Source organism: Eublepharis macularius, chromosome 12, assembly GCF_028583425.1.
Source record: "Eublepharis macularius isolate TG4126 chromosome 12, MPM_Emac_v1.0, whole genome shotgun sequence".
NCBI classification, from domain to species: Eukaryota; Metazoa; Chordata; class Lepidosauria; order Squamata; family Eublepharidae; genus Eublepharis; species Eublepharis macularius.
The window spans coordinates 55,037,114-55,052,038 of NC_072801.1; the positions used below are offsets into that span (position 1 = coordinate 55,037,114).

General features: G+C 45.6%; 1 protein-coding gene across 5 annotated transcripts in view; it reads right to left on the minus strand.

Moving 5' to 3' along the window:
* Positions 1–14,925, minus strand: part of NDRG2 (NDRG family member 2) — a 38,225-nt gene that overhangs the window by 4,958 nt on the left and 18,342 nt on the right. For all 5 annotated transcript variants that reach the window (XM_054992605.1, XM_054992603.1, XM_054992606.1 and 2 more), the window contains 8 exons: positions 14,574–14,634; positions 10,905–10,991; positions 9,399–9,455; positions 6,960–7,063; positions 5,984–6,028; positions 1,862–1,913; positions 1,645–1,692; positions 780–815 (listed from right to left, as the gene is read on the minus strand). In XM_054992605.1, the coding sequence (XP_054848580.1) occupies positions 780–815; positions 1,645–1,692; positions 1,862–1,913; positions 5,984–6,028; positions 6,960–7,063; positions 9,399–9,455; positions 10,905–10,991; positions 14,574–14,634 (490 nt within the window). The remainder of the gene's footprint in view (positions 1–779; positions 816–1,644; positions 1,693–1,861; positions 1,914–5,983; positions 6,029–6,959; positions 7,064–9,398; positions 9,456–10,904; positions 10,992–14,573; positions 14,635–14,925) is intronic.

Consider the following 14,925-nt stretch of genomic DNA (forward strand, 5'->3'; position numbering starts at 1 on the left):
TTAATCTGTTAGTTAAACATCTAAGTATGAGGCTTGCGAAGGAATAGCTCTCCTAGTTACCAGGCAGTGATTCATCTTATCGAACATATGCTGCTGGGATGTTTGCTTTATGCACTCAACAAGTAAGTGACACCATCATAGAGATATAGTCAGCTCTTATCTTCTCATCATCTTGCAGATTAAATTGGATGCAATAAAAACACAGCAAATGGGCAACCATTTACTAAGTGGCAACGCGCTGTGGTGTGACCTTCCTCTCTGACTCATGCTATAAAAGACAAACCCAGATAACACAGGGGTTCTTTCGCTTGGATGGGGAGAAATTGTAATAAAGCATACTGGTCACCTCAGGAGCCATACTGCGGGTGGGCAGCTAATCTCGGTTGAATTGGTTTTATACCCCTGTTGGAAGCGAAGAGCCCTGTTGGATCAGATCAGTGATCCATCTTGTCCAGCTTCCTATCTCATTCTGGAGGGCCAACAGCAGGGTAATAAAGGATGCGGCCTTCCTCTGATGTTGCCTCCTCGGATTCAGAGGTTTGCAGCCTCTGACTGACTGAACGAACGACTGACTAATGGGAGCTTCATATACAAAAAGCCATGTGGGAGGGGGGCTGTCGATGGACGGGAATTTGGTAAAACTGCTGTTGGATCAACCCAGGAAATGAAGCTTTGAAGATGAGATCTGCAGGGGGTTTAACACAACATGTCAGAGTAGACATGGCCTAACCCTGTCAGAACCTTCCTTCTGTACCCTAGCTTGTTCGCATTCTTCTCACCTGGGTCAGCTGTGGTTGTCCCCCTGAATCTGCCATCTGAAAGACAGAAAAGAGAAACCCGGATGGGTAGAACCTGAAGGGAAAAGGCGAGGGGAGGGGGGAAGGCCTGGCCTTATTTCTAGGTGGCTGCCTCAGGCATCGCTTTGCTGATGGTGGTGTTTGTTTTCTAAAGTTTCAGGACAGAAGGAGAAGAAGAAGGGGGATGTAATGAGGGTTGTAAAATTTGGTGGAAGAAAATGGCTCCATCCCCTTGTGCTCACACACACAAAAATTACTGAATTATCATCAACAACAGAGTTCTCCCTTCTAAGGAAAATTACTTGCACAATCCCACACCCTAAAGGCATATGAATTGAGAGATGGCTTAGAGGCCAGGGGTAATGTAGCAATTAAGGGGGCTCAGCCAAGCCCTGAGGGACCACCATGACAGATTATGGCACTGAAGAAGCACTTATAGAGATGCAAGAAAAAAACAGAGAGAGGTGGTGGTTGATTAGAGGAACATGGGATTGAATCCAGCAATGTGCAAGCAGAAACATAACCAGATTTAGAGCATTTCTGCTTACATACAATTTTATGCAACACGTAGCATTTTTCTCCCTATAGGTAGGTCATCGATCTCTGATGTTTGCATAAGATCTTGTACAAGTAGAAACTCAAAGGGGGATACAATAAGTCTGATGTCGTGCAAGTGGTTACTGCAGCCTTTTTCTTGTGTTTCTGCTTGTGCAAGAGCTCTACCACAAGCAGAAATTTTGCACTGGATCCGACCCATAGACTTGCAACTAGAAAAGAGTCGAAAACTGGGTGAGTTGTTTCTGTCCTGCCCATAGCAATGTGATGGCATTTGCTTGGCATTGCTTACCTTGAGGAAAGAGGTCTGGGTGGGATCCAACTTGGAGTTACACTCCACCTGGGAGAACACAAAGAGACACACACAAATAGCATCAGGACAAAAAGAAGACCAGAGAGAGAGAATGTTAGATCTCACTGCAAACTCGGAGAGAGGGGACTAGGAAACCCAGAAGCTGCACTCTCTCTCACTGTGGAACTTCCCGAAAGAGACAGGTACCGTCACTCACCACAGCATCTTCATGAGGGGCCTGGTCTCCCACCACCAGCATCACAGGACATCTGGCAACATCGACAGAAAGGAGAAGGGGTGGGGGGAGAGAAAGAAATCAACAGAGCTGTTCTCAATTGCTTACCTGAGACTTGTTTCCACATAACCAGGCTCGGGATATTAAAGGCTGACTACACATCATTATAATAATAGGGTTGCCAGTCTCCCACTTGGGGTGGGGGATTTCCTGCTCCCCCCTCCCCCCACTCCCGGTTACCTTGCTGGCAGGGGAAAAGGTGGAGGAATGCACCTCCTGGGGTGTACTCCTGGGCATGTGGTGTGCTCCTGGGCATGCAGTGCGCTCCTGCATGCTGCAGTAGGCCAGTTTCAGCCCCATATGGGTCCAGTTAGGGCCAAATTGGGCCTCTGTGGCGTGCAGGAGCACTCCAGGGCCTGTCGTGCCGCCCCGACAGCGCTCCTGTGCTCTGCAGTGGCCCAATTTGGCCTGAATCCGGTCTGACTTGCGGAGTGCAGAAGCTAGGATTGCCAGATCCCCTGACACACACCCCCTCCCCCAAAGTGGGAGATTGGAGGCCTGGCACTTACCTTATAGTTTCCCCTGTTGTGCGTGTGCTCCCGACTTCCGCGATGACATCACTTCCGGCAAGTGACATCATCACACAGGTCACAGGCCGCCCTGGGAGCACTTCTGTACTCCCTAGGGGGCTGAATCGGGCGTGTTCCCCCTTACCGGCCAGGGAAACGGGGGTGGAGGGTGGGAGCAGGGAATCGCCCACCCCCGGCAGGGGACTGGTATCCCTAGCAGGAGCGCTTCCCGGGCCGGCACATGGCCTGCGCAATGATCTCACTTCCCACGCGAGGTCAGCACCAAGGTAAGTGTCAGGTCTCCCACCTCCCACCCAGAGGGAAAGGGGACTGGCAACCCTACATTACAGTCATGTGATAGGAGATGGAAATCACACACAGGGTTGGAGCCAGCCAATTTTTCTGATGGTCAAAGAAGGATACGTGAGCCTTCTTTGACACCCTCTCCCACCAAAAAAATTGCTAGCTGAGGATCATGGGGCTTATAGTGACAAAAAAAAGATGTGGGATGGAGACTAATCAATAGATTTGCCAGCCTCCAGGTGGTGGCTGGAGATCTCCCGGAATTACAACTGATCTCCAGGCCACAGAGATCAGCTCCCCTGGAGAAAATAGCTGCTTTGGAGGACAGACTCTATGGCATTATACCCCGTTGAGGCCCCTCCCCTCCCCAAACTCCACTCTTTCCAGGCTCCACCCCCAAAATCTCCAGGAATTTCCCAACCTGGACCTGGCAACCCTATCTAAGAGGGGGACTGAGCAAGAATGAGTGAAAATGCTGGCTGGATCCAGTCTCCTATTAAAGGGGAGCTGCTGGCTGTTTTGGGGTATCCTCTTCTCAGTGGCTATTTTCCCGTCTCCTCTCCCTCCTCGCTGCTCAGGAAAATTAGCCTCCAAGAATAAAGAGATAAATGGCAGCTCCTTTTTCGCTGTATGTCTGGCTTCTGTCCCTGTCTCTGCTGCCTTCAGACCCCCAGCCCTGCACAGGTATCATGTGATGGGGTTGTTTTTTTCAAGCAATAATGTGTAGTCAGGCTCTTCGACCACCATATCTTCTTCCTCCCCTCATACACCAAAGTACTCAGGGTTACTTTTATGCGCCCACTAGATGGTAGAGAAAAGCTGGGCAGTTTGCTAGAATTTGCCCCTCAGAGAGAGACTGTAGTAAAGACAAGGCCTAGTCTATTCGGGGGTGCCTCTCCTATGAGGGAGGCTCAGCCAGCCAGCCATCTTTTCTTGCTGGCAGCTTCAGCTTGGGCCTAACCTTTTTCCTGGGGCCAAGAACCACTTTTAGAGGTTGCATAGCAACCATAGCGTTTTTGCAACACGCTAACCCTGCCAAAGCCAGTCCTACTTAGTAGTCAGTCCAGGCAGCCACTTTGAGCAGCAGAATCTAAAAGATACAAACCTACTCTGAACATCAAAGCAATAAGTAGGGTTGCCAACTGGCCAAGAGAAACGTGTCCAGTCCCTTTAATAGAGGTTACCGTTTGATGAGTGAAAATGGTGCCATTGAGGATTGTCACAGTATGGAGATAAACACTGTCAACTGGCAAATTATTTCCTATTAAACCTGTATGAAAGAAACAGGAAATTTTCCTCCAGGCCTGTTGGCAACCCTAGCAACATGGTCTGAGTCAGGTGCTTCTTAGCTACCTTTTTCTCCTCACTGATGGAGCAGATAAGAGACACTGGGAAAGTCCTTAAAAAGAGACCACAGTCCCCACATCCCACCGACTACTCGGTACAGGAGGGAGGGAGAGCACAACTTTTTTGTCTAGGGTAGCAACATAAGTTGAGTCAGCACTGTCTCCTCCTGGAACCAGTCTTCTGTCCAAAAGCTACTTATGAAGAAGACCCCACCCACCCCCCGCCACCCAATTCCCTTGGTGCGCCAACAAAATTATCAGGTGTAAATGTGTAAAAGGATGCACAATAAAAAAAAATCAGGGCTATTTTGAAAAAATATATATTTGATCAAAGCATAGCTCCTGGTTCCTAGAAGGTGAAAGTATACATTGGCAGAAATGTGTGAAAGGCAGCAGAGATCAACCAACAGAATAAGCAGGCATTGCTGGCTGCAGGTTTGGGGGGACCATTAACAAGTCACTTTTCCAGTGGACCTTCCTTCCCCTTCCAAGCACACGAGGGGGTGGCTCCTGCTCCTCACCACTGGACACACACTAGGCTTGTTAATCAGCCTCCAGGTGATAGCTGGCGATCTCCCAGAGTTACAACTGATCTCCAGGCAACAGAGATCAGTTCCCCTGGAGAAAATGGCTGCTTTGAAGAGTGAACTCTACGGAATTATACCCCACTGAGGCCCCTCCTCTCCCCCAACCACACCCTCTTCAGGCTCTGCCCCCCAAATCTCCAGGAATTTCCCAACATGGACCTGGCAACCCTAACACACACTCATCCTGAGAGGGATCAGACATGCAGGCAGGCAGTGGATGTGAGAAGCAGGGAAGTGGTGGCGGGGTCGGAGCTTGGGAATCGGCCTTTGTGTGGTGCTGGGGCCCAGGCCATTGTCTAAGGAGGCCCAATCCGTGAGGCACTGTGAGCAGGGACCAGTCAAAAAAGAAACAACGGTAGGAGATGGCTTTACTTCAGACCTAATCTAAGCACATTCTATTCTTAGTCTCTTTCTGGGTTGGGAGGAGGACAACTGACTACCTCTGGGGCTGTTCACAAGGTCACACCTTTTATTTTGAATTAATTAATCATCCAAATAAGTCTCTGTTTGGGGATTAAAAAAACATTTTGAAAATTGGAGCAGGCTTGCTGCTAATTAATCGAGAACATGATTAATTACATGAACAGCTAAAAAAGCAGAAATTGCTTGGAGACGATGCAAATTAAAGAAAAATGATTCTGTTTTTTCCCCCTCTTATTTATATAATTCTTTCAATGCAAATGCCACACATATATGAAGTTGCCAACTTTCAAGCCAGTAAATACTCTTGTGTGTTTAACAGCAGCAATTTACAGACATCAACAGCACATGCTGATTTCTGTAAATCAAGATGGCATTAAAGGCACAGGAATCAAGCCAGATTGCTTTTCCTAGTTAGCTGGCAACCCTATTTATGTACCTTTTTCTTAGTGCTGGGGCAAGAACTGACAGAGAATGAAAAAGAAATCTCATGTCCATTCTTTCTTCCACAACAAGTCACTGATGCCCATTCCAAATACTGACATAATTCATGTGGATTCAAATCATCTCCCTTGGGAAGGACAGGATAAAAAAGCCCAAGTCTTTTGCTATTCTTTCAGCATCTTTTCTGAATTAAAGTGATAGGACAAGTTTGCAATGACCACTTGAAAAATCATCTAGAGAACATGATTTGTCTGGCAGGGCTCCTGTGTCTGTCACACACATCTACAAGGTGGCTCTCCCTATCATTAGAGACAGTGGGGCAGGAGAAACTGCCCATGTTGATCAACCTGAGGCCAAATGCCTGCCTCAGAGTAGATGAAGGAAAGAAGGATGAAGTGGATGAAGGAAAGAAGGAAGGCCAGGAGGTTGACCTACTTGAAGGTGATGTCTCCGCCACGCTCCAGGCTCAGGTCTCTGCGACTGTATAGAAAAGAAAGGAAAACAGTAAGCATTTTTCTAACGATCAGCTCTCTCCATGAGCAATCCTCTTCCTATTTCCCTCCCTCTGCTCCTGCCTTCTCCTAGTCTCAAAGCTCGGTCTTGCATTTTCCTTGTTACCTGACCCTAGTTCTACAGTCGCCAGCTCCCAAGCTTGACGGGTGCCCTCCCTGCCACAGGTGTGGCAGGGAGAGGTTTAGTAGTTCTGAATGGGCCTGACTTCTCCTTCCCAATTATTATTAATACTATTATATTATTTATTAATACCCTACTTTTTCCCCCAGTAGGGATTTAAAACTGCTTACAACAGTGTTCTCCGTTCCTCCATTTTATCCTCACAACCACCCTGTGAGAGACTGACTGGCCTGAGCTTACCCAGAAAACTCCAGGGGGGGCTCCCCTTCAGAGGAGGCTGAAACAGCCCGTGTAAGTTTCTCCAGCAGAGCAATTTGTGTCTCCTTGCAGCTGGTTTAGGTTGGGAAAACAGCAGAGCAGAGGGGGCAGGCTGAAGCCCCTCTCTTCATGGACTGCATCCCATTTCTGAACTGGGCCTCTGCGTGCCTGTGAATTAAATTCCCAGCTAGGGCACACTTGATCCCAGATTCCCGGTGACTTTCATTCGTGTGCCACATGAACTTTGTAATGTATGAATCAGCTCTCAGGCAAAAATGCAGGGGCCGTGCTGCTTTTGGGGCGGATATTTCCTTCACTGCAAGACTGGATGATGAATTCAACTCCCTCCTACCCCACCCTCACGTAGCAGAAGTTTGGGAACACCCTGAATTGGAAGAAAAGGGAGAAAAGGACATCTCCCTATTTGCATTTTCTTCCTTTTTATCCCTCCCACTTCCGAATGCCAACCCCTATTTTGCCACTCTCTCAGGCCTCTTCTTCTCCCCCCCCCCCCCCGTACCTGTTGTAGCTACTCCAGTAGAGCTGAATATTAGGCAGATTGGTCGCATGACTCAGGATTTCCCGCTGTTGTTGCACCATCTCAGTGTTCTTGGAAAGTTCCTCCTGGAGGAGAGCAGGGAGAGGAAGCGTTACTGCCGTAGCCTCAGCGCTCCTATATACCCTCTTGCTTTCTATAGTTGCCAGCTTTTCAACAGGCCCATAGAGCTTAGTGGGTGATAACACTTCTTTACTGGCCAAGCAAAACATTGCCTGATGATTTCTGCACATTAAGATTGTATTAAAAGAGGGGTTCCCCCCCCCCTTTCTTTTCCTGGTCATCGGGCTATCCAATTGTAAATTAAATTTTGCAACAGTTCAGAACACACCAACCAGTCCTCTCACAAACATGAAATCCAAATGGATGGGTTTTTCTTTTCAGAGATGCACAGTTGGACATCAAACCCAACTCTTCCTTGTTTAGAGAAAGAAAGTCATTGGCATTCATTTGCTTCAAGTTTGCAAAATAGGCAGCGCTCTGGCTCTGGAGCTGAGTTCTGATTACTGAGGTAACCAAAACTGACTCTGTGACAGTTCTCTTCTTCCACTCACCCCGACTCAAACATCTCCTATTGTTAATACTGGCAGGGTCAAGAAAGTTATGCAAGTCACTAACTGAACTTGGCAGTTGACTGGGCACCCTAAGTGTCTCAGTCCTTCGTTCATGCAAAGGAACTTGTGGGAGTGCAAAAGAAGCCTTCTCTTGCCAGTTGGTTCTGCTGTCAGGTGAGATGCGGTGGCTGCCAAGCAGCAGATTTTGGACTCCATTCAGATGGGAGACTAATCCATTATGAGCATAAATATGTTTGGGAATTCTGACAAGCCTCATCAAAACGAATAGGTTCACCTCATTTCTGTGGAGCTCACACAAGAGAATATGGCAAACTTCTGATTCTTTTGTGAAGCGGAATCAGGCACATACGTGCAGTATATGCTCATATGTTGCTTGCATCATGCACTATTTTTTCCTTATATTTTTATCTGCTTTTCAGACCAAAAAACAATCAGGCACCAGTGATGGTTCTTGTATGAATCATCTCCTCAGAAATTAAGCCAAAATACATGTAATAGCATCTACTCAAATCCTTTCACACTGTTCTTGCCTTCCTACCTCCTATTATAACTCCATCTCTGGAAATGGATTTGTAAACTTGTCAGGGCAGAGGCCTGCTTCTTGGCTTATATTACTCTCTATTAATTTACTTCTGAAGGCATTTTTTCTCTTCCTTGACTAATAATTACAGCAAAAATAATTATCAACATGAGAATAAATTAAAGATGACAAACTGAAGTGAAAAGAAAATACTTGCACATCTAGAAGTTCACTAAACGGGGTACAGGCTGTTTCACAAAGTTGAACATAGTTCCTTTTTTGGTTATGTTATCCATTAACTCATATACATCAAAACCCAAAAATCTTGCAGCACTTTGAAGAGTAACAACTTTTACATCTAGGATCAGCTTGCATGGACTAGAGCCAGGGCTCATTTTGAGGGGGAACGTGCAGGAACACAGTTCCAGCAGTTCCCCAAAGAGGTCACATGACAGGTGGCCCCGCCCACCTGACTCTCAGCCATTTTGGGCCCATTTGGGCCTGGATTGGGGCCGAAATGGTGTGGATTGGGCCTCTGATGGGTGGTGGATCACTCCCCCGCTCAGCAGCGGCCCAATCCTGACCATTTTGGGCCCCTTTTTGGCCATTTTCAGCCTCTTTTTGCCATTTTGGGCCCAATTTCGGCCCTGAATGGCCAGGATTGGGTCCAAAACAGCTAGGATAAGTGATGTCAGGGGGTGTGGCACATGCAAATCAGTTATGCTAATAGCACACTTCCGGTGATGTCAAGGGGCATGGCATATGCTAATGAGTTATGCTAATAAGTTCCTCCAGCTCTTTTTCTATGAAATGACCCGACTAGAGCTCATCAGATGAGTCACACAGGGCTTTAGCCCTTGAAAGCTCATGACAGAATTTTAAAAAATGTAGCCTGTAGAGTACCACGAGACTCCTGTTTTATTTCTTTTGCAACAGACTAACACAGCTCCTCCTCAGGAATCATGTATATTGGTGGCAGTAAGTTGGGACCAACCAGCTTTTCTTCTGGTGAAAAAGGGAGGATGGAGTTGACTTTTACCACCACAACAGCTTTGCTGGAGATCAAACAAATACCATGTGGGACAGGGGCTGAAATAAAGAGGGGAACTGAAGAAGATTGAACAAAAAAGCCAATTGAATCAAAACTAGTACTAGTACACTACCACCAAATTAAAACTATATGAGTTTAAAGACCCATTTCAATTCTATCTTACAAAATTCTTATTTTGCTACACTTAGCATGTTACCACCCTTTCCCTGCCTTCCTTCTCCACATGCAGACTGCAGCCCACTTCTGCACACACTTACTGTACTGAAGAGATGTCCCATAATCATCTCAGAGATGGAAGATGTAAGGCCGGTCAGCTGTAGAGAAAAACCAAGATGAGATGGAAAATCAACACTCTGTTCAAGATGTTTATTGTTTATGTATTTTTACTCTGCTTTCCTCCCCAGTGGATACCCCAAAGGGGTTTACAAAATCATTCTCTCCTCTTCCTCCTCACAACAACACTATGAAGCACATTAGGCTGAGAGGGAATAGTGATTGGCTCAAGGTCACTCAGTGAGCTTCCATGACAGAGCGGGGATTCGAACTTGGGTGTCCCAGATCCTAGTGCTGACACTCTTCCCACTACACAAGGTTGGCTCACACAGATTTATGGCCATAGGGAGAAAATTTGGGAGTCAGCTCATTTCTCTACAGGCAGGTAAAGATCTCCGAGACTCTGATCTTTATTTCCTCAACCAGAATCTAACGGCTGGGGTCACCATGACTGATTCCCACAACTTTCTTTCTGTAGCTTGCCCCTGGAACAGTGAGGTAACCACAAAGAGGTTGCTGATGAGCTTAAGTACAGGGTCTATTGAATTAATGCAGCCCCTCCCCTGACTCTACTAAGATAAAGGAGTCAGTCCTCCACATCTGAGGTACTGCTTTGAGAAATGTTTTGGCCTCTGCACTTCTTTCAAGAAAGTCACTTTTCCCTCCTCCTGGGAAAAAAGGGTGAGGACGAGCCCCCCCCGGGGGGGGGGGTCTTTAGCAGCTAACCTCATCAAATGACTTGCTTAGAATACCTAATGGAACAACAAGAAATCCCCCAAAGACTTAAAGATCTAGATCTGTGGTAAATTGGAAGTATATAATTCCTCTATATATCCACTACGAGTTATACACATCCACTTCCCCATGCTCAGATACAATAGCACATAACAGGATGAATATGCAATACAGTAAGATATAATAATTGCTAAATGATTGTATATGAATTGTAAATATATGTTATTTATGATTGTGTGAATGTATAATAATTTAGAAAACATACTGAATGTAATAATTGTTTATAGATACCTATTCTTGTAAAAGTTATTTGTATTGTTGGTGATTTTGAAAACAATAAACAGAATCTGGGGGGAAAATGTTGCCACCTGCTCTGCTTCTATGTAACTGGGCTTTTGTGTGGGATGGAGGGAATGAATTGCACCTCCTGGTAATTTAAAACCTCAGGACTGGTGCGAAGCCATATATAAATGTTATAATTGCAAGCAACATGCCAGTTTATGCCTGCAAATATTGACATGAATCGAGAATGGCTGGAACAGATGGGTCAGTTTGGATCAATTAGGTGACCCCTCCAAGTACAACTAGATGGGGCTCCATCTTCTGATGTAAGACACATTGATAGTTTCTCCCCTCCTTCCCTCAGTCTCAGCGCAAAAAAATTGCACTCTATGTTAACTTGACATACGTTCGTCTCTTGCAATTTCAGAGGAAGAGTAACAGACAAGATATGCCACCCCTCCCTCCAGCCTCACCTTGTGGGCTGCCCAGTCCATCCAGCCCTTGGCATTTGGGTCGATGTTGATCAGAACCAAACCTTCCACCGTGTCAGCGTGAGTGAGCTGTGGAGAATCATAACCTTTAGCATAGAAACAAGCTCTTCAGCATGTTCAAAGCACTTCACAGCAGGCAGAAAAAACGTTCTGCCCCAGCCCTTTTTCTGCTGGCTTTCTATTTGCAAGGAATTAAAAAATAGAAGATTTAAAAATGTGATCTCCCACATGTAGTTGTACTACAGCTCATGCGTATGCATGTGTCGGATCAGATCTAAATAATCCTGAGAACCATTAAGAACACCAATATTTTTGTCACATATTGGAGGCAGAAGGTTGGATCCAGACTAAATTTTCAATAAGCAGAGCAGAACTTTCCTGCCTCCTCTCTTCCACTGATCTCCACAAAATGGTGCTCTTTGGGGACAGGGAATCCTGAGGAAAAAATGAAGGGCTTCTATAGTGGGAAGGGAGTATCAGCAGAAATTGCCAATTTAGTCTGGACTCGGAGCCAGGCTGAGAAAGAGTGGCTTGGGAAGGCCACTTGGGACAAAAAGAATTCCTAACAATTTTCTATAAGACAGCTGTAGGGGAGGGAGTGGGGGAAGGAGGGATGGGGTGGGGGGATCTGAATTGGCAGTGACTCACCAGAGGATAGGGCTACAAGGGACTGATGCTGAGGAAACTCAGCATTGGGACATATTAGGAAAGGGACTGAAAAGAAAACTGCCACTATTATAATATCTTCCTCCTATAACTCTATAATGACTGCATGTAGTGTTCCAGTCATCTCTTCTGAAAAAGGAAAAAGATAAACTCTAGAAAAGGTTCCAGAAGGGGATGATCAGTATAAAACAGCTATAGTTCAGGAGCACCTATGAGACTAACAAAATTTGTGGTAGGGTATGAGCTTTCGTGAGTCACAGCTCACTTCTTCAGATCAGGTATAAATGAAATTGAGAACGATATGGAGAGAGCCTCCTCTCATCCCCCAAAATGTTAGAACTTGGGGCTTGCCCAATAAAATGGATAGAGAACCACATGTGGAGGAAAAAAAGATCTGTAAATACAAACCAATAAATGTGTATTTTACTCTTTGAAAATAGGAAAGTGACTGATCCCTATGTACAAAAGAACTCTATAATAATAAATAATTAACAACAACAACAACAGACTGGTCCAAGCCACTATATATAAATTACAATTCGTGTATAGATGTCTACAATTTCAAAATCCAACAGGTGCAGAGAAGCAGAATACCAAAAGAACATCCATGAGGTAAGTGTCCACATTTTTAGGTGGTGCCAATGAAGTTGGGTCATCTTGAAGATGCTGCCCACTCGCCCGACATGCAGGGCTGGCAAGGTACCTGATGTTTCATCAACAGACCTCCTCGGGGGCGGTTATCCACCATAAATTTGCAAAATTTCATTACAATTTCTTACGGCACCATATGATCTTAGCTTGGTAATGGCTTGAGTCTGACATGTAAAAAAGACTTAAATTGTTGTTATTGTTATACATGTTTGCTATATTACGTTGGCCGAATCCACACTTCCTTTCTGTTTCTGCGCCTTTTTCGCAAGCAGTGCGCTGTTCATGCAGATACTCACACGCTTTCCCATTCCGCGTGTTCCCCACCATCACCGCGCCACAATTGCGCCTTCCTTCCAAACCACGTGATAGTGGCAGAAATCTGTTTTCTCCTCGCCTTTTTTTTTTTTGCACAGTGCAGAAAGGTCGGTATACCAGTAAACCAACTGTAGTGAGCAGCAGTTTGCGCGGGGAAAGAAACGGTCACCGGAGCATGCGCATGTCACACGGGGGCCGTTTCCCTACTGTGTCCTGCCATTTTTAAGAGCGCAAGGAGCCAAGCCGAGGAATCCTGTATTTCCCACAACGATCGTCTCCAGTAAACGGCAGGTGCGGAAAACAAATATATTCCTGAAAGCTTAGGACACAGGTGGGAGATGCTACCATGTGCGAAAGACAGAGTGCATCATCTCGTGGTGTCACGTGGCTGTGCTGTGAAGCATGCCAACCACAATCTGAGCCATCATCACAAATATCACACTCTGAGCATCCATGTTGTTAACTACTAAAAGCAGAAAACCACTCTGAACAGCAGAATTTCCAGACAATGCCTTTAATGTGACAATCTAATTTCAAATTTGCCCGCCATACCAACCAGCCAATTGTTAGAAAGTGGTCTGTGACGAGCAAAAAGTGAGCCAATCAAAGATGAGGGGGAGGGTACATTGCCATTTCTTAAAAGTCGGAATATCGGTATACCGGAAAATTGACCTTTTTTTTTAAAAAAAAGGGGAAGTGACGTGCGCCGTCAATTCTGACGGCGGAGGATGGAACCGCCCACTGTAACGCTTTACTCAGTGGCGTGTGGAGAAATGATTGCGCCATGAAGATGCACTGGAAGGGTGAATGTGATGATGCACAGCATGGTAGCGGAATGAACCCGATTGCCACGACTGCACAAGATAAGCAGATTGTGAATGAGTGTGGATTCGGCCATTTTTAATTATTTATGATTACAGAGTTCTTTTGTACATAGGGATCAGTCACTTTCACATTTTCAAAGAATAAAATACACATTTATTGGTTTGTATTTACAGATCCGTTTTTTCCTCCATGTGTGGTTCTCCACCTATTTTGTTAGGCTTATTTGTTTGGAGGAGCCTCTTTTTCTTTTTTGTCTCAATAAAATTGAGAAGCAGTAAGTTCAAAAGGAACACAAGAAAGAGGATTTTAAAAAAAATTTACTGCTACAGGAGGTGGAGAATGACCTCTCCCCACATACATCTTAGATGGCTTTAAAACGGCATAGACCCAGAGGAGTTAGCCATGTTAGTCTGTAGTGGCAAAATAGTAAAGAGTCTGATGAAGAGACCTGTGATTCTCGAAAGCTTATGCTACAATAAAGTTGGTTAGTCTTTAAGGTGCTACTGGACTCTTTACTATTTTAAAATGGCAAATGTTTATGTTTTCATGTTATTGTTAAATATCTATATATACATTTGAATATTCTTTTAATGTTTTAAATGTTATAATGTCTGTTATTTGTCACCTAGGGGACTCAGTTTAGGTGGAAAGGGGACATATGTGTGAGATTTGTGCTGGTGACTTCCTGGCCCACAGCTCTCTCTCTCAGCCACAGCCACTATGTGCCACTAGCCCCTGCCTAGTAGTTTCCCTAAACGCTCCAACATCTTCGTCTGTGCGAATGCAGGACTCCTTGCAAAATAGTTCAGGATTGTCATCTTCAGGCATCCGAGGCAAACAGACAGTGGCTTATCTAACTCTGTCCAGTGAGTTTATGGCTCCTCTGGGATTTGAACGCAATCCTGTAGCTCACTGTCCTAACTCCAGCATGATACCAGCTTTCAGATGTCAGACTCAACTCCCTACCACGTCTCAGTTCAACCAATAATCCAGCGTCCACCTTGGCAGGGCTCTGCAGTCCTGTGGCCTAGTATGAACCCCGAGGCTGTCTGTCCTCACAGGTCTGCTCCAAGGCCTTATTCCCATGAAGTGATCTTACCACATCCGTTTGGCATGGCAGACATTTCTTTTAATATGCCCTCTCTCCCACAGCCAGTGCTAGGTAACCACCCTCCTCTCTCCCCAGTGACTTACACTGTAACGTGCCAGGACGTATGCGCCAGCCCCCACTCCAATTCCAATGATGCTTGTGAAGCTGCAGGGGAGGAAGGGGGAAGGACATTACAAAATATACAGAGAAGCAGGAGCTCCCAGACCCCCCTGGGTATTTTAAATGGTCCTCTGGAACAAGAGTGAGTTATACTGCAATCTCTATATATTTATCTTGCATCTCCATAACCTTCTTCCTTTTACGTAAAGTGACTTGTAAGCTTATACAGCAATGATAATAATGACACAAAACAAAAGGAAAGACTGCCATGAGGAGGAGCTTTTGATTCTGAGGTCTGGAACAAGTTGGGACTTGTAGCCCGCATCCACAACTCCA